General features: G+C 36.8%; 1 protein-coding gene across 4 annotated transcripts in view; it reads right to left on the minus strand.

The window, feature by feature from the left end:
• Positions 1 to 356: 356 nt before the first annotated feature.
• CUL3 (cullin 3) overlaps positions 357 to 21,257 on the minus strand; it is a 113,636-nt gene continuing 92,735 nt past the window's right edge. For all 4 annotated transcript variants that reach the window (XM_002812925.6, XM_002812922.5, XM_063713069.1 and 1 more), the window contains 3 exons: positions 9,507 to 9,693; positions 5,807 to 5,952; positions 357 to 1,984 (listed from right to left, as the gene is read on the minus strand). In XM_002812925.6, the coding sequence (XP_002812971.2) occupies positions 1,853 to 1,984; positions 5,807 to 5,952; positions 9,507 to 9,693 (465 nt within the window). In that variant the 3' untranslated portion in view covers positions 357 to 1,852. The remainder of the gene's footprint in view (positions 1,985 to 5,806; positions 5,953 to 9,506; positions 9,694 to 21,257) is intronic.

Consider the following 21,257-nt stretch of genomic DNA (forward strand, 5'->3'; position numbering starts at 1 on the left):
AATATCATTTAACTGGGAAATGAAAGCTATAAAAAAATTCTCAAACAGGAACTACCATTACTTTCCTATAAACATCTTACCATTATAGAAAATTTCCAATTATGTCAAAATCAGAAGGTGAAACCCTTAGCTTTCCATGTTATACCTGACTGAGTACTGCTCAAGTACGGTAAAAGTGTCCTGAGAATAATGTTCACAATACTTTTCATTGGCATCTTAATTGCATCATGTAGAAGTGGAAAATGTGGAGATAAAGAGCACAAGGCTTGTAATTCTACAGTACAGATGGAGACAAAATTGCAATAAAAGCATATTTGCAAGTCTAAAAGGAAAATTATAACCCAAGACGCATGGGGAAAAATATTTATGTGGAGTTTTTAATCCATATTAGAATTCAGTTGTTGTAATTTGACCATAAATTTAAACAGAAACCATCTTCTGAGACATACATTCTAATAAATGTATCAACAGTACTGATAGTCAACGAAGGGTCAATTTAAACTTATTAGTAACATTTCATTTTTCTATCCAACAGAAATCTATAGTGGTTTGCCCCATTACATATCTGAAACATTGTCTTATGAAAACAAAATGAAACAAAATTAAATAAAATTGAAGATAAAAATACTCTGGAAGCACAGGATATCTGACAAGAATCTTCAGCACAAAACACATCTTTGAAAACGTGAAACGATGACTCTTTGGAGGACAATAGCTAAATATCCAAGAATCATCAGGTTTGAGAAATATTGCTTAATCACTTTCCAAAACACAGTTAGCTGCAAGAATTGAAGATTTCATTAAAACTATCAAGGTCATCATATTTATTGCATCTTTAGATTGCATTTTGAAACAGAAAATTAATAGTGCACCACAGCTTCACCAAAATATATATTTAGGGGCAGGGAGGACCTACGATATTTATAAACAAAGTATAGACTGTATGTGCTTTTCAGAGGGGCTGAATTAAATATAACCAGCTGCCAACTTTGTGCTCTGACATACTTGAATTAGTGGGTATGTGTATACTAAATTCATTATTTTTGTCTACAATAAATGAAAAACACCACCCTATACAATCCACTATTAGCAGTGAGTACAACAGCAAAAAAATTATTGTACAATTTATACATACTAAAATATTTTCTTTTTCTAGAAATAACTCAGAACAAAACCTAATCATTATAAGACTTAATTTGGGAAATCTCAAATTACAACAGGGAGAAATCAAATCAGGATGTGTACTTGAGCCCAAAACAAAGGTTCCTGGTCATAAGGCTAGAAGATTAGTAAGTGCAAGTGGTAGAATACAGCATGCTCAAATTGTATGCTTGGGTCTTTGTATATTTATCAAACCTTTAAATTAAATAAGACTAGCTAAAGAAATGTCTTCAGAGCAAGATAACTGGGAATTCTGCATTTCTTTTGCCATTTTTGTTACCCAACTTACACAATGCGCAAAGTGCTAAGCAACACTACAAAACACATTTACATCAACACTGAAGACCTGGGGAAATGAAATCCAACAATTTTATTGTAATGAGCTGTATTTTCTAAATTTCTCTTTTATTTTCCTGTTTTCATACAGTAAAGAAAACAAAACGCAGCACATTCACATTTTCCCGAGGAACTGTAAAGATGATCTCTACAGGGATAAACGTTGTAAAGCCTGAAGCTCAATCAACTGATGTTGAAAACTCTCAAAGGGAGTAAAGGCTTGATCTCAATGGTCTAGAACATGTACTGTAATTTAATAGAAGAGATGGTCGTCTTAATATTTAATGATTTAAAAGAACTTCCCAGTCCATGCGAAGAGTACAGTCCAAGAATAAATCAAATTTCTGAACGCATTTTATGCTACATATGTGTATACTTTGCGATCCTCAGGTGTTCGTGCCAAATATTCTCTCTCAATAAGTCCTTCAATACGTTTCTTAATAACAACTGGACTTGGTAAGAATCGCGCCTTCAACTGCTGAGTTACCTAAAAAAGAAAGTAGATAGTATTTTTACATAAACACATAAAAATTCCTATCTTTGAACAGAACTGATATGTCATTTTAACACTCAGAGATTGAACTTTACTAACTGGATTACCAAAGCTAAAAGCACAGAAACTTTAAAAAGGTTCTGTTTGAAAATGTAATACTATGGTTACAACACACTTCCTCAAATCAGAATGTGAATGCTAAAGTGGAGAGCAGTTGAATAGTTGAATTAGTTGGAATTATGGTAGTGTGAGTATATGCCACCTATAGTTTAACCGTTTTGATGCCGTTATCTACTGACTTCTGGGTTATACTCAAAACTCACAGAACTTGGGTAGCCTATGTAATTAAAGAACACAAACTCTGGACTCAGAGTACCTGGATAAACTCAGCTCTACCACTACTAGCTCTGGGACCTTGGCCCACTGGTGTGTACACTAAATGTGTTAACAGACGTAATGCCTTAGAATAAAGAATAATGCTGCCCAATCATAGTAAGTGCTTCTGTTGTTTTTTTCCAAGTACTATCAGGATTCTAAGTACTGTGCTATATATAATAATAAAATAGTAACTAAAGCAGCAGTCATAGTCTGTCTATGCACTATTCATCAGTCATTTTGCATGTATGAGTTTATTTGATTTTTTTTTTTTTTTTTTTTTTTTTTTGAGATGGAGTCTTGCTCTGTCGCCCAGGCTGGAGTGCAGTGGCACAATCTCTGCTCACTGCAAGCTCCGCCTCCCGGGTTCCCACCATTCTCCTGCCTCAGCCTCCTGAGTAGCTGGGACTACAGGCGCCCACCACCACGCCCGGCTAATTTTTTGTACTTTTAGTAGAGACGGGGTTTCACCATGTTAGCCAGGATGGTCTCGATCTCCTGACCTTGTGATCCACCTGCCTCGGCCTCCCAAAGTGCTGGGATTACAGGCGTGAGCCACCGTGCCCGGCCTATTTAATGTTCTTAACCCTGCAAAATAAGTTGTCTCATTTTACAAATGAGGAAAATAAAGCCGGAAAAGAAAACTGACATCAACAAGTAGTAAATAACAGAGCCAGCAGAGATGAATCTAAACCTTTCTGATCTCAAAGTCCATGTTCTTTGCTCTAATGCATCCATGAGCCAGCTTTGCTTTTACTCTTGTTGATCAGTTCATTTCCCAAAGCCACAATGGATTGATAATTCTTTGGAATCTGAAAATTCAGCACTTCATTCTGCAACTACAATTTATCACCCTTCCAGGATTACCACTCCTGTATCGACAAACTTGCTCTCAACCCATCACCTGAGATCTCCCACCCTTTGCCCTTCTTTTCTCCCAGTCTATTAACAGCTCCTATTGACTTGCTCTCTCCCCTGTAACAGAGCCTAAACTGCATTCAAGATCACTTCTCTTGAAAGCTGCACTCTCAACAGGATCTTCTACTCCTGATTCTTTTGGTCCTATCCCATAAACACTATTTGATTAAACCTATATTCTATATGTACTACATCATTATCAACCTACCACAGAGCTCTCTGCTGAGTAAAGACGTAGTTGTTAACACCATTTGTGTACACCAGGAGTCAGCAAACTGCAGTCATAGGCCAAATACACCCCACTACCTGTTTCTGTAAAATTTTACTGAAACACAGTCACATGTATTTATTTTTTAATAGTTTTTTTTTTTGAGATGGAGTCAATGGCATGATCTCAGCTCACTGCAACCTTCGCCTCCCGGGTCCAAGCAATTCTCCTGCCTCAGTCTCCCGAGTAGCTGGGATTACAGGCACCCACCACCAGCTAATTTTTGTATTTTCAGTAGGACAGGGTTTCGCCATGTTTGTCAGGCTGGTCTTGAACTCCTGACTGCAGGTGATCCGCCCACCTTGGCCTCCCAAAGTGCTGGGATTACAGGCGTGAGCCACCACGAGTCGCATGCATTTATGTATTATCTATAGCTGCTTTCATGCTACAATTGGCCATTTACAAAAACATCTGTCAATCTCTGGTGTAGAGTAACACAAATTTATAGTATTCAAAAGTTCAGCAAGTTCCTGAGCACCATTCTTTGACAAGTATTATTTCAAATTTCTGACAATCCCCTTAAACTCCTCAACCCAGTCCTGCACCAAGCTCATATCGGGTTTCACACAGAGAAAAGAAGTCATTTCAATTTGAAGTTCTTTAAATTCCCACCCTACACATGTACATTTATCCATACTTACACCAAATCTTGCTTAGGGGTATGTTACCCCTGCACCCTGCCCTAGGTTCTCAGGAAGAGGCACGTTCAGTAACATCTGTGTCAATACATTACCATCATCATACTCTCTATACAATCCTCACCTTTCCTTTTCTAGAATGTGGTATTTATCCCTTCATCTCATTTTTTTCTATTTGTTTTTAAGGATCCGTTCTTTATTTGTAGGATATAAACATGCTCAGTATCCTCTCATTCTGGGGGGAAAAAAGCCCAAACCCTTCAACTCTACACTGAATCCTCTAATACTGCTCTCTCTGCCCTTTCCCTTGAGCCAATACCTCAAAGAATAAGCCACTCTTGGTGGTTTCCACCTCCATTTCCTTCTCAGGGCACTACCATCGGATATCCACTTTCACGAGTCCAATGAAAATGTCTGAGAAAGTTAACCTGTCACGTAATTGCCAAAGTAAGTGTTTATTCAACTTGGTTTTTCCATGATTTTTGATATTACTGACCATTCACTCCTTGTAATTCTCTTCCCTTGTCATAGGACACTGTCATTTTGTTTTGTTTTCCTTCTAAAGCAGTGTTCTCAAATTTGAAAAAACATCAGAATCACCTACAGCTCGTGTTAAAAAACCAGACTCTTGGGCCCTATCCTCAGAGTTTCTGATTCAATTCTCAGGCTCTGGTGGAACCTAAGAATCTGTGTTTCTCATGAGTTCCCAGGTGATGCTGAGGTAGCTGCTCCAAGAACCACACTGTGAAAACCAGTGCTCTAAAGAGTTTCTGTTGTTACACTCACCGTTCCTAAAATGATAAGGGAGGGGTCTATCCCATAGTTCTTTCTTGCTCTCCATGCTAACACTGAGCAATTTAATCCACACCTGTAGTTTTAACTGCATTCTCATATAGCTAATTCCCAATGCAACTTCTAGCTCTCATGTCTATTGTCTTCCACCTGCCCCTGGATGTGCCACTACACAATAAAGTCAACTTGTACAAAACAATATTAGGTGACATCTGGACCAAAGCGGCACATTACATTACCCTTCTCTTTTTGGTTAAAGAAACAAATCTCTTATCTACCCATTCAAGCCAGAAACCTAAACGGTGTCTTCAACTTCTCCCTCTCACTTCCCATTATCAGTCAGTAAAGCCTGTCAATTCTACTTCCCAATTATCTTGATTCAGCTTTCTATCCTCTACCAATACTTTACCCAGGTCCTAATCCTCTCCCACCTATCTTAATGGCCTCCCCTAAGTGGTCTTCCCCTCCTTAGTTTCCCAATTTGTAAAATGAAAGCATTTAATGAATGGTAACCATTATTAATTTTTAGAAGTAAAGGGAGTTTGTTTACACAAAGGTATTAATAGCAGTGAAAATCTTTTCTTAATAATTCATGTGACAATATTCTACTATCATTTTTGTTATAAACACATTGGTTCCGAACGTATGCACATATTTGGATGTATCACTATGTTTAGTTACCAAGTGAGTGCCATACATTTCATAAGTGTTACATTACTAGGATTTCTTAATTGTAAAATTGTTTTTAAAATTAGTTGAATACAATAATTTTGTTAATAATGTTACTGGTTTTTCTATATTAGCCCAGTAGTGAAGAGTCCTCACCTCCGCTACTAGAACATTGTGCTGCATCTTCTTTCTAGATTTCATTATCCGCACTATAGCAGCTTCTATCTCATGTTTTCTGTCGTCGTCTACTTTCTGCCTTGTTTCTTTCCTCTCTGGGTCGGATTCACCTTGTTTGGCAGCAACTAAAATAGAAATAAAGGCATTTATCATAAATCTAATTTTAAAATTTGGTTTATAAGCAAGCCTATTCTAATTCAATGTAATCCACAGATAAAAACCAATTTCAGCCTCTGAATATACACACTTATTAATTCAAATACGCATTCAAAAACTGTCTCATTTAATGTTTACTTGAATACTAAATTATCCTTTTCAAAAATGAGGAATTTAACTTTGAGATAATAAAGTCGATTTTGTTTTTATGCAGAATATAATTTCTTACCTGGAAGAAAAACAGTAGCTGAAAATATTCAGTAGCAAAATTACCAGTAAATAATTTTCATTGCTTATGACTGTCAGAGGTCAATTGATTATTTTATTACCATGGCTCCAAGTTAAAACTCACCAAAAGTATCTCAGATAGGTATCTGTTGTCTTACTAACTCAAAATGTAGCTGTAATCTCTAAGGCTTTATGAGGAGACAAGAGTATCTACTGCCAAGATTCAGTCAGTGAAATAAATAATTTAAAAGTACCACTAGGATGTCAGTTCCTAAAATCTCCTTGCCAAAAATCTCCCTAGAGTTCTGTTATCTAACCATTTCTTGTCATATATTTTATTAGGCTTTTTATGTCACAACCTCATCACAAATTCATACCAGATTCCAATCTTTAGGAGTCTTACTCTATTCTTCCCTATAGTCTTCAAACCAACTGTTAAGGGAAATACAGAAGTCTTCTTCTCCTGCAACTCTGCTCTGAATGAAACAGCAGAAAAAGAAAACTGGTGTTTTATTCGTTCATCAAAAGGAGATAGATGTCAAGTTACTGGAGGTAGAAACTGTAAAATTGCAAAGCAGCACATGGGGCATTGCTGACTGAGGCATGGGCATAGATAGCCACGAGACAGCAGATTGTACAATTTAGAAGATCATTCTGGTGTGAGTATCCATTCAGCTGTTTCTAATTAGAATCCTTTGGATAAAAATACTGCTTTCGGTGTCACTTCCCAAGTGTAAGATAATCAATATCTTAGTAAAAAAAAAAAAAAAAAACTCGATGAAAATAATCTACTAAGAATGATGCTTATGATGCTTTTCCTCAGAAGTTGATGTCATAAAAAAAAAAAAAAGATAGAGGTACTGGTTTAAACGAAACTAAAAAGACATAAAAATTAAATGTAATGTGGAAATCTTGATGGAATCATGGATCCAAAAAGTGAGATATAAAAGAAATTTTTGGGACAACTGAGGCAATATAGGTGGTAAATAGATGACATGAAATTAATTTTCTTGGATATGATATAGGAGACGTGTGCTGAAGTTTTTTAGGGGGAAACTGCTGAGATATTTGTAAATTAACTTCAAATGCTGTAGCAAACACACACACATAAACACAGAGGAAGGCAGGGAGGAAGACAAAATTCTAATGACTGGTAAACGTAGGTCACAGCCATATTGATATTCATTATAGTGCTTTTCACTTTCTTTGTGGATTTGAAAACAAAAAATACAAAGTTGCAGGGAAAAAAGTAATTGTTTAAACAATCCCTTTGGCTCATCTGGATGTGGTCACCTAAATAAGTGTCTTCTTAAATACCTGCAGAAAAATATAGATGTGCAGATTGTGCTGATGATTCAAAATGAGTATTCTTTTTAAATGTGAGGGGAGGGGCTCACTCTGGAGCCTAACACAATACTCCTCACTTGAGTGCAGCAGAAGGGGTTGTTGTGCAAGTGCCTACATATGACCTATATGCACGCTGGGGGATGGAATTTGAGAAAGGCAGGTGGTGGTGGTGGTGGTGGTGAAGACTGTCAACTCTGGAAACCACCCCCCTAGATTACAATTAATCTAATTCTTTTCAAAGGCTGTGTTATTTTAGTAATTCCTTTAACTTCTTTGCATGAACTTTTACTACTGGCTACAGTAAAAGCAGCATAAATAGGTAGGGTCTGAGTCTTTGAATATTTGATTATGTTACTGAGCCTTTGATAATAAAACCAATGTGGTCACAATATTTACCACCAAAGAGAAAATTTTGACTTGAACTATGAGTAAGAGCCAAGATCATTTAAAAACCATTCCCAAGAAAAAAACATTGCTTTGTAAAATTTTATTGCTGAAAATTACTTTTAAGTTCCTCTAGTGAAATTCTTCATCATATATATATTTGTTTTCAACATACCTAAAACACTACATACATGTACTCCAGATACACACGTTAAGTGTGCACACTTAACACGAAAATCTAAAAATCTATGAAGACTTTTTTTTTAAAACATAATACTAATATCTGATATTATTATTGCTGGACATGATAGAATCTGGGATAACAAAGACTGTTACTTATTTAGGGTACAGTAGGGTGAGGGTAAGGTAATCCAGATAAATATTCCCACATATTTTCCTCTAATTCTAAGATACAAATGAGCCCTAAAATCCAAAACCTGCATCTGCCCAAATGTATAAAGTGTTATGTCTTGCACTGGAAGAAAAATAAATTTTATTCCATGACACAGGCTAGCAGAGTTTTGTTTTATTTTTATATTTATGTCAAGACATGGGCCAATCTTGGCTAATGCAGATTACTATGATATCGTTTACAACTACAAGACAAAGGGGGCAAAGCCTTGCCAGAGACACTACTCTGCTCTACAAAGTATACATACAAAACAAAAAGATCAAAATGAAAAACAAAAATTTAAGTGTGCATATAAAGCTCTAGAATCCATGTACTCTGGTAATCAACTGTATATTTAACATTACTTTTAAAAAGACTATCATAATATACAATATAAATAACATTTTTTTAAAATCAACAAATCACAGTCATTTAAAAGATCATCTTATTTCTCTTAGGACACTGTTTTATTGCACACATATTTGGCTGTAATGAATATATTAGTACTAGGAAGCCTATCTAATACTAGTTTTTAAGCCAAGTAGCAAACAATTAGTTTTAAACATCAATCAGCAAGGGTGGAGTGCCTTTTTTCCCCTTTAAATACACAGAAAACAAGCATCTTACATTATGTTAAATGTTTAATGAATGGAATTTTCATTATTGACTTATATGGCTCTATTAAAAATCATTCACATCAGTATCATTTCTATGTTTTTAAATTAAAGATGATATGGGTTTTAAGATTTTGAAAAAAAAAATACTTATCAAAATATAAATAGCAACGTCCAAACATCAAACTTTTATATAGGTCTCCCAATTCTGAAAAACCTCTCAATCAGCTTTAAAATTAGACTTCCACTGACTATTAGTTAACAACTTAAAAACAATTTTAAGTACTAATATGTTCATAAACTGTATTCTATTTATTGAAAAACATGGAAAGAAATACTTTGTTCACACTATAAATTACTTTTTAAAATGCTTACTGTACTTGGATTCAAATGCATTTTGATACAAATACTTATCAATAAAAGCTGCTTTCTTTCTTAAGCCTAAGTATCATGCGGCACCAGAAAAGGAGTATTTTTAAAAGAAATCCAACAGATGAGATTTTTTTTCTAGAGAGAAAAATATATAATTTTTTGAGAGGAAAAATATAATTCCAGATACCTGTTTGAATCTTGACTCTGTGTAGTTTGGATGTGAATTGATCATTAACTGTAAATATATGACCATTTTCTATTTCCTTTGATTTGGGTTCTTTTGTAAGAACCCGCTGTGTTGGTTTACCACAGGCGAGGGACTGTAGGGCTCTAACAAGCTCTCTTTCAGGGATATCTGTCTCTTGCTGAATTTCCTGAAATTTCATCAGATTAACATAATTAGACTTTTTGAAAGATTATAGTTAATTAGCAAGTAAACTGACCAAGCAGTAGTTAAAAAGAGGTAATTCCATTAAATAAATAATGCACAAAAAAGAATTCTCGAGTATTATGACACATCATTAAAATCTCATTATTTGAACAAACGAGAGGAAAGGGTGATTCAAGTTATAAAATATTAAAAAGACATGTACTTTTTTGTTTCAGGAGATACAATGGCTAATCTAAAAATGTTATCCAGCAGAGATTATCAGGAACGTGCTTTAACATTTAGGTAAAAATAAAGTGTTAACCAACATATAATTGCTAATTTTATAAGTATTTTACAATCTTCCATCCTCTTTTGCTTAGTAATTTCTTTCATAGAAAAAAGGAAGGTAAGCCTGAGCTCAGGCCTTCTACTATACAATCAAAATTTACCATCCAAACTGACCATATGTATGCTTCTATGACCAAATGAAGAAAAAAAGAAAAAAAAAACCTGGAAATTACATTAAACATAAAAATCAACAAGCAATCTGTTTTGAAGTTCAGGTAATAATCTTTTCTGCGTATTATGAATAATGATGTGAATGGTATGAATAAAGTGTAATACTAGGGGAGAAAAAGCAGCTCGGGAAAGAATGCTGTGTAATTTTAAATTCACTATTCTGTCAGTGGGACAGCAAGGAAACTGTACAGTTATATGATTTAGTCTCTACATGTCTATAGTGATATGTGATTGAGTAAAAGTCTTGACACTAGGATTTATTGCTTTGATGCACTGTATACAGCTGTCTCTTTCTCAAAAGCAGCTTATGAAGAGTGGGCATGAAGATGGTGATATTCAGATTATACGAGTAACTGATCTGGAGAGTCAGTCATTCTCTCTAGATAAGTCTTTGAGCAACAGTTCTGTTCTCCTAAAAAACTGTCAGGTAGGCAAGGATTCAGAGAAATGTGATTTTCAGTGATTATGCATATTCATTTTCTTCAAATAATCTCTGGTTATATCTACCTACTTTAGACATTTCAAATAGTATAAATGCTAATCCCAGAAAATAGGTGCTATTATTGGAATGCAGAGGTTTATTATTACATACATGCTAAAAGTGATTTATTTACATACTTTAGTTATTGCTTAATCATATTCAATGAACCAGAAATACCTTAGGTGGTATTTTAAGATTACAGATCATCCCCAGAGGTAACTATTACCAAAAGTATTTTATAAAAGTCAGTCCTAAAACCTTATAGTGGGGAATTCTTAGCTGCCTAAGAACAGAATGAAATGCCCCTAAAGTCATAAGGTTGTATATATAATGAGAGAGTTAAACATAACAGTAGTTAGTATACTACACATCTTTCTATTAGAGTTAGGAACAAGATAACGATGCCTATCTTTACTATTACTATTTTACGTGTACTTTGGTAATCAATTGTATATTTAACATTACTTTTTAAAAGTAATGTTTTCCTATTCTTCTATATATACACATGAATACAAGTATATGCATATACATGAATGTACATGAACACATCCACCTATACACCAGTATTAGTGTTAAATGAGATCATAACATGAATTTTTCTATTAATTTCTTCAGATTTTTCAGCTAGCAAAAAGAGATTAAAGCTACAACGAATTCCATAGTACTGTTCTATCATGACACAAGTGGAGATTTAGACTGGATCCAATGTTCTGTTGGTACATGCATTTCTGACTTTGAGCACAAAAGCCTGTTTTTCAGAAGCAAATTTCTAGAAATGCACTTGCTTCCTCAAAGTTATAAATATTTTATATTTGTGCCAAGCACGGTTGCTCATGCCTGTAATCCCAGCACTTTGGGAGGCCAAGGTAGGAAAATCACTTGAGCCCAAGAATTCAAAATCAGCCTGGTCAACACAGCAAGATCTGCTCTCTACCAAACATTTAAAAAATAGCCTGTAGTCCCAGCTACTCACGAGGCTAAGGTGGGAGGATGGCTTGAACCTGGGAGGTCGAGGTTACCGTAAGACATGATAATACCACTGCACTCCAGTCTGGGCAAGAATGAGACCCTGTCTCAAAATTTTTTTTTTTTAGTATTTGATAAATACTAATGAACTGCTTTCAAGTTGCTTAACAATTTAAACCCCCACAAAAACAGTATATGAATATCCACTCCCTCACACCCTCTTCAACACCAGATTTTCTTTTGCTCATGTTTGGCTAAAAATGAAATCTCATTATTTTAATTTGTACTTCTCATGACCACTACGGGACAAAATATTTTTATATTTACAGGATATCTGTAATCTTCTATGCTTTCTCTATCTATATTCCTTCATGTTTTTATACTCAATTGTTTGTCTTCGTACTGATTTACTGATGCTCTTTATAGATTATGGTTTTCAATTTTTATATGTTATAAATAATTTCTCCTAGTCTATTTTTAACTTAATATATCTCATCATATAGATGTGTTATCACTTATGTGGTTAAATCTGTTAATCTTTTCCTTTGTTATTTTTGTAATAAATTTTTAAAAAGACATTTCTCACATTAAGGTTACCAAAATATTCAAAATTTTCTTCTATTATTTATATAGACTTGCACTTATATTTGGATTTTCACATTTATCTGGAATTTTATATTTGATGTGATCCATGGAATTGAGGATTTAATACTACCCTCTTCTCACTCCCACAAATAAAAAAACAATTAAATTCAGTTTTTAGAAATGACAAATTTGAGATCTGGCAAGATGGCCGAATAGGAACAGCCCCGATCTGCAGCTCCCAGTGAGACTAACACAGAAGGTGGGTGACTTCTGCATTTCCAACTGAGGTACCTGGTTCATCTCAATGGGACTGGTTAGACAGTGGGTGCAGCCCACAGAGGGTGAGCAGAAGCAGGGCAGGGCATCACCTCACCTGGGAAGCACAAAAGGCCAGGGAACTCCCTCCCCTAGCCAAGGGAAGCCCTGAGGGACTGTGCTAATAGGCCCAAATACTACGCTTTGCCCACAGTTTTTGCAACCCGCAGACCAGGAGATTCCCTTGTGTGCCTACACCCAGGACCCTGGGTTTCTAGCACAAAACTGGTCGGCTGTTTGGGCAGATACCAACTTAGCTGTAGGAGTTTTTTTTCATATCCCAGTGGCAGCCGGAACCCTAGTGAGAGAGAACCGTCCACTCCCCTGAAAAGGGGGCTGAAGCCAGGGTGCCAAGTGGTCTTACTTAGCGGGTCCCACCCCGACAGAGCCCGGCAAGCAAGCTAAGATCTACTGGGTTGAAATTCTCGTTGCCAGCACAGCAGTCTAAGTCAACCTGGGACACTCCAGCTTGGTGGGGGGAGGGGCGTCCACCATTACTGAGGCTTGAGTAGGCGGTTTTCCCCTCACAGTGTAAACAAAGCCTCCAGGAAGTTCAAACTGGGCAGGTGGCAAAACTGCTGTGGTCAAACTGCCTCTGTAGATTCCTCTTCACGGGGCAGGGCATCTCGGAAAGAAAGGCAGCAGCCTGAGTCACAGGCTTGTAAATAAAACTCCCATCTCCCTGGGACAGAGCACCTGGGAAAAGGGGCAGCTATGGGCCCAGCTTCAGCAGAATTAAACGTTCCTGCTGCCGGCTCTGAAGAGAGCAGTGGATCTCACAGCACAGCACTCCAGCTCTGCGAAGGGACAGACTGCCTCCTCAAGTGGGTCCGTGACCCCTATGCCTCCTGATAGGAAACACCTCCCAGCAGGGGTCAACAGACACCTCATACAGGAGAGCTCCGGCTGGCATCTGGTAGGTGCCCCTCTGGGACAAAGCTTCCAGAGGAAGGAGCAGGCAGCAATCTTCGCTGCTCTGCAGCCTCCACTGGTGATACCTAGGCAAACAGGGCCTGGAGTGGACCTCCAGCAAACTGCAGCAGACCTGCAGAAGAGGGGCCTGATTGTTAGAAGGAAAAGTAACAAACAGAAAGCAATAACATTCAACATCAGCAAAAAGAATGCCCATGCAAAAACCCCATCCAGAGGTCATCAGCATCAAAGATCAAAGGTAGATAAATCCATGAAGATGAGTAAAACCCAGTGCAAAAAAGATGAAAATTCCAAAACCCAGAATGCCTCTTCTCCTCCAAAGGATCAGAACTCCTCGCCAGCAAGCGCACAAAACTGGATGGAGAATGAGTTTGACAAACTGACAGAAGTAGGCTTCAGAAGGTGGGTAACGACAAACTCCTCTGAGCTAAAGGAGCATGTTCTAACCCAATGCAAAGAAGCTAAGAACCTGGATAAAAGGTTACAGGAACTGCTAACTAGAATAACCAGTTTAGAGAAGACCATAAATGACCTGATGGAGCTGAAAAACACAGCACAAGAACTTCGTGAAACATAAACAAGTATCAACAGCCGAATCGATCAAGCAGAAGAAAGGATATCAAAGACAGAAGATCAACTTAATGAAATAAAGCGTGAAGACAAGATTAGGGAAAAAAGAATGAAAAGGAACAAACAAAGCCTCTAAGAAATATGGGACTATGTGAAAAGACCAAACCTACGTTTGACTGCTGTACCTGAAAGTGACGGGGAGAATGGAACCAACTTGAAAAACACATTTCAGGATATCAACCAGGAGAACTTCCCCAACCTAGCAAGACAGGCCAACATTCAAATTCAGGAAATACAGAGAACACCACAAAGATATTCCTCCAGAAAAGCAACCCCAAGACACGTAATCATCAGATTCACCAAGGTTGAAATGAAAGAAAAAATGTTAAGGGCAGCCAGAAAGGTCAGGTTACCCAAAAAGGGAAGCCCATCAGACTAACAGCAGATCTCTCTGCAGAAACCCTACAAGCCAGACGAGAGTGGGGGGCCAATATTCAACAATCTTAAAGAGAAGAATGTTCAACCCAGAATATCATATCCAGCCAAACTAAGCTTCATAAGCGAAGGAGAAATAAAATCCTTTACAGACAAGCAAATGCTGAGGGATTCTGTCACCACCAGGTCTGCCTCACAAGGGCTTCTGAAGGAAGCACTAAATATGGAAAAGAAAAATCGGTACCAGCCACTGCAAAAACAAATCAAAATGTAAAGACTATCGACTATGAAGAAACTGCAACAACTAATGGGCAAAATAACCTAGCATCATAATGACAGGATCAAATTCACACATAACAATATTACCTTAAATGTAAAGGGGCTAAATGCCCCAATTAAAAGACACAGACTGGCAAACTGGATAAAGAGTCAAGGCCTATCAGTGTGCTGTATTCAGGAGACCTATCTCACATGCAAAAGCACACATAGGCTCAAAATAAAGGGATGGAGGAATATTTACCAAGCAAAAAAAAAAAAAAAAAAAAAAAAAGCAGGGGTTGCAATCCTAGTCTCTGATAAAAAAAAAAGATAAAAAAAGACAAAGAAGGGCATTACGTAATGGTAAAGGGATCAATGCAACAAGAGCTAACTATCCTAAATATATATGCACCCAATACAGGAGCACCCAGATTCATAAAGCAAATTCATAAAGTCTCTACAAAGAGACTCAGACTCGCACACAATAATAGGGGGAGACTTTAATACCCCACTGTCAATATTAGACAGATCAATGAGACAGAAAATTAACAAAGATATTCAGGGACCTGAACTCAGCTCTGGACCAATAGACATCTATAGAACTCTCCACCCCAAATCGACAGAATATATATTCTTCTCAGCACCGTATCACACTTATTCTAATATTGACCACATAATGGGAAGTAAAACACTCCTCAGCAAATGCAAAAGAATGGAAATCATAACAAACAGTCTCTCAGACCACAGTGGAATCAAATTAGAACTCAGGATTAAGAAACTCACTCAAAACTGTACAACTACATGGAAACTGAACAACCTGTTCCTGAATGACTAGTGGGTAAATAACACAATGAAGGCAGAAATAAATACGTTATTTGAAACCAATGAGAACTAAGACACAATGTACCAGAATCTCTGGGACATGGCTAAAGCAGTGTGTAGAGGGACATTTACAGCACTAATTGCCCACAGGAGAAAGCAGGAAAGATCTAGAATTGACACCCAAACATCACAATTAAAAGAACTAGACAAGCAAGAGCAAACAAACTCAAAAGCTGCAGAAGACAACTAACATCAGAACAGAACTGAAGGAGATAAAAGACACAGAAAACTCTTAAAAAAACAAAAAAAACAAAGCAAAAAAACAAAAAAACAAACAAAAAAATGAATCCAGGAGCTGGTTTTTTGAAAAGATTAAAAAATAGATAAGACTGCTAACCAGACTAATAAAGAAGAGACAAGAATCAAATAGACACAATAAAAAACGATAAAGTGGGTATCACCACCGATCCCCCAGAAATACAAACCACCATCAGAGAATACTAAAAACACTTTTATGCAAATAAACCAGAAAATCTGGAAGAAATGCATAAATTCCTGGACACATACACCCTCCCAAGACTAAGCCAGGAAGAAGTCGAATCCCTGAATGGACCAATAAGAAGCTCTGAAACTGAGGCAGTAATAGTCTACCAACCCAAAAAAGCCAGGATCAGAAGGATTCACAGTCGAATTCTACCAGAGGTACAAAGAGGAGCTAGTACCATTCCTTCTGAAACTATTCCAAACAATATAAAAAGAGGGACTTCACCTTAACTCATTTTATGAGGCCAGCATCATCCTGATACCAAAACCTGGCAGAGACACAACAAAAAAAGAAAATTTCAGGCCAATATCCCTGAGGAACATCGATGTGAAAATCCTCAATAAAATACTGGCAAACTGAATCCAGCAGCAGATCAAAAAGCGTATCCACCATAATCAAGTTGGCTTCATCCCTGAGATGCAAGGCTGGTTCAACATACGCAAATCAATAAACGTAATCCACCACATAAACAAAACCAATGAGAAAAACCACATGATTATCTCAATAGATGCAGAAAAGACCTTTGATAAAATTCAACACCCCTTGCTTCTAAGAACACTGAATAAACTAGGTATTGATGAACATATCTCAAAATAATAAGAGCTATCTATGACAAACCCATAGTCAATATCATACTGAATGAACAAAAGCTGGAAGCATTTCCTTTGAAAACTGGCACAAGACAAGGATGCCCTCTCTCACCACTGCTATTCAACATAGGATTCCAAGTTCTGGCCAGGGCAATCAGGCAACAGAAAGAAATAAACTATTCAAATAGGAAGAGAGGAAGTCAAATTGTCTCTGTTTACGGATGACATAATTGTGTATTTGGAAAACCCCATCGTCTCAGCCCAAAAACTCTTTAAGCTGATAAGCAACTTCGGCAAAGTCTCAGGATACAAAATCAATGTGCAGAAATCACAAACATTCCTATACACCAATAATAGACAAACAGCCAAATCATGAGTGAACTCCCATTCACAATTACTACAAAGAGAATAAAATACCTAGGAATACAACTTACAAAAGACGTGAAGGATCTCTTCAAGGAGAACTACAAACCACTGCTCAAGGAAACAAGAGAGGACACAAATGGAAAAATATTCTATGCTCATGGATAGGAAGAATCAATACTGTGAAAATGGCCATACTGCCCAAAGTAATTTACAGATCCAATGCTATTCCCATCAAGCTACCATTGACTTTCTTCACAGGAAGAGAAAAAACTACTCATAAGACCTAAAACCATAAAAACCCTAGAAGAAAACGTAGGCAATACCATTCAGGACATAGGCATGGACAAAGACTTCATGACTAAAACACCAAAAGCAACTGCAACAAAAGCCAGAATTGACAAATGGGATCTAATTAAACTAAAGAGCTTCTGCACAGCAAGGAAACTATCATCAGACTGAACAGGCAACCTACAGAACGGGAAAAAATTTTTGCAATCTGTCCATCTGACAAAGGTCTAATATCCAGAATCTACAAGGAACTTACACAAATTTACAAGAAAAAAAGAACCCCATCAAAAAGTGGACAAAGGATATGAACAGACACTTCTCAAAAGAAGACATTTGTGTGGCTAACAAACATGAACAAAAGCTCATCATCCCTGGTCATTACAGAAATGCAAATCAAAACCACAATGAGATACCATCTCATGCCATGTGATGCTGTGCTTCAGTGGTCACGCTCCTAGTCCGCTTTCATGTTCCATCCTGTACACCTGGCTCTGCCTTTTAGATAGCAGTAGCAAAATTAGTGAAAGTACTAAAAGTCTCTGATATGCAGAAATAACGGCATAAGCTGTCCTCTCTCTCTGCCTCAGCTGCCAAACAGGGAAGGGCCCCCTGGCCGGTGGACAGGTTGACTCACATGACCTTATCAATCATTGGAGATGACTCACACTCCTTACCTTGCCCCTTTTGCCTTGTATCCAATAAGCAACAGCGCAGCCAGGCATTCGGGGCCCTACCGGTTTCCACGTCTTGGTGGTAGTGGTCCCCCGGGCCCAGCTGTCTTTTATCTCTTTGTCTTGTGTCTTTATTTCTACAATCTCTCATCTCCGCACAAGGGGAGAAAAACCACCGACCCTGTGGGGCTGGACCCTACAGGGTGACGGGTGCAGCAGACCACCATGGCACATGTATACCTATGTAACAAACCTACATGTTCTGCACATACATCCCAAAACTTAAAAAAAAAAAAAAAAAGACATTTATCACATCCCAGACACCTACAAATATATTAGTTTGCTTCTGGACTCCCTTTTGTTCAAATGAGCTGTCTGTCTATACATTTTAAACAATGTTAACTTGTACACTTTTTAATAACACAGAATACAACTGGAATTTTCATAACACAAATAATGCTAAGATGGATACCCCACTTACCCTGATGTGATTATTACACACTATATGCTTGTATCAAAATATCTCACGTATCCCATAAATATATACATATACTATGTACCCATAAAAATTATAAATTAAAAAAACGTGATATGGTATGTTTTGTTATTAGGACAAATTCCTTCCCCTTTCACTGAGCTTTCCTACCCAAGACCCATACCTTTTCAAAAGTAGTTTTGCCTAATCTTGTGCATTTTCTTGTCCAGATGAATTATGGAATCAGCTTGTCGAGTTTTATTTAAAAATATATATATTTTGGAAATTTCATTTCAGATTTCCTTGAATTTATAGGTGACTTTTAAAAACAGCACACTTATAACATGCAATTCTCCCATTTGGGTACATTTACCCCTTTATATTCTTTAGCTTTTACTGTCTTCTTGGTATAAGTGGCCTGTCCACACATTTCTTGTTAAAATGATTCCTGGGAAGGCTATGATTCTTAATAAAACATCCTTTTCTTCATGTCATTTACTGATTAATGCTGGTTTACAGAAAAGGTATTTTTTGTCCAACAAAACTCTTCTAAAGAAATGTTTTCTCACTGATTATCATGCATTGCCAAATTTACAATCATATTATCTACAGATTTTGACAGTTTTTTCAATTTCTTCCTGATACTTACGAATTTCATTCCTTTCTTTTTCTTAGTATATTAGGACCTGCAGAGCAAGGCATAATAGTAGTAGTAAAGATAGGCATCTACATCTTGTTCCTAAGTCTAATAGAAAGGTATCTAGTATTTTCCTACTAACTACTATAATGGTTTAGTTTGTCATCAGATACAACCTTACGGCATTAAGGGCAATCCATTCTAAGGTGGCGATGAGTCCCCACTTTTATAAGGAATGAGGACTGACCTTTATCAAATACTTTTTGTTCATCTATAGAGATCAAATGGTTTTCTCCTTAAAATAGTGGCTGGCAATTAGGCAACTGCTTATTTTTACAATTATTACAATATCTTAATAACGATCTTTTCAAAAAGTTTTCCTATGCTGACCTTTCTTTGTATTCTAGGGATAAATCCTTTTTGAACACAGTGCATTATTCTTTCAATACACTACTGAATAAGACTTGCTAATATTGAGATTTATGCTTTCAGTGTATTAGAATCTAAGGAGCAAGGCAGAATGATGAATAACCTTCAGCTTTCTTTCTCTTTTGTATTTTCCTTGCTCAGTTTTAGCAAAAAAATTATGCTAGCCTCAGATATTTCCTGAGAGCAGTATGTCTATTTTGCTTTCTGAGTTCAAAGTTCGCTAAACAGCCTTCAATTTTAACTTGCTAATTGTGTTATTCAAATTTCGTATATCCCTTTTTCAACTCTGGTTAGTCAATAAATTTGTAAGGGATTTCCATGATTCTCGAGTTGTCTACTTTCCCTTGTACTTTCATTTTCCTTTCTATATTGTGAAGTTATGTCACTAATGATTGCTATAAATTATTGATGAATATCAAATATTACTGTTAAGTTTTCTATTTAAATTCTGACATTAATAGTGCTATTGTCTATAGTCTTTAAATTTCAGACTCATTCTCATAAAATTATAAAAAATAAAGAACATTAACAAAAATATGTATTAACAGTTCTTATCCATACCTCTTTCAAAAGCCCACTGCTAATTACTAAAGTCCAAGGTACAGACTACCACTGTATATATTTCCTATTTTTAGCTGTTCTAAATCACAATAAACTTACCTTTATTCATTCAAAAAACATGAAAAGAAAAAACCTCAGCAGCAGCCTGACTACTACAGATCAAATATGACACTACAAATTAATGCCACCTGTTGTTGCCAGCTTCCATGACAGCACGTAATAACCCTGGTATATGTTAATCTTGTGTGGTCCTCTCACTATCAGGGCTGACTTGGGCAACCAAGAAAATGAGAAGTGACACTATGTGTCTTCCAGGCAAAGATCAAAAAGGCACTGCAGGTTCTGCCTGGGTCTTCTGGATTGCTCGCTTTTGGGAAAACCAGCCACCAAGATTTGAGGACAAAGAGCCACATGAAAAGGCCCATGTGGAGAGAAACTAAGGCCGCTTAACAACATCCAGAACAAATTTGCCAGCCATGTGAACCACCTTGGAAGTGTATTCTCCAGCTCCAGTCAAACCGTCAGATGACCAAAACCCCAGACAACATCTAAATGCAACCTCATGAACCCCAAGCCAGAACTACCCAACTGAGTATCTTCTCAATCCCTAACCCACAGAAACCATGAGAGATAATAAATTGTTAGTGGTTGTTTTAAATCACTAACTTTTGAAATTTGTCATGTGGCATTAAACAACACACCATCTTACTGAACTCATACAGAATATTCAAAAACAAAAGTTCACCTTCCTTTAAATTATTATAATTAAATACTTTTAACTATCTCCACTAATTTGTGGAGGTGATTTCTTTAAAAAGGCTGGCTAATAAAACATTAGCAACAGACTGTAGAGAAACACGTGGTGTGAGTAAAGATACATTTCTTGTGCCTTCTCACAATGCCCCAGATTTGAGGTGTCAGCAGCCAGAAGGCTTTGGAGCCATAGGCATGGCATTCTATATACACTACAATCAGTTTCTGCTTTGTGACTTAGCTAAAGTTGCAAAACTTACAGATATTCTCTACTTAATTTTAAGCTTCCATCTAATAACTGCTTATTAGCATCAATGATCCCAAGTCAGATGGGAAAGGGAAAAGCTTGAACCACTAAATTTTCCAGCAA

This window comes from Pongo abelii, chromosome 11, assembly GCF_028885655.2.
Source record: "Pongo abelii isolate AG06213 chromosome 11, NHGRI_mPonAbe1-v2.0_pri, whole genome shotgun sequence".
NCBI lineage: Eukaryota > Metazoa > Chordata > Mammalia > Primates > Hominidae > Pongo > Pongo abelii.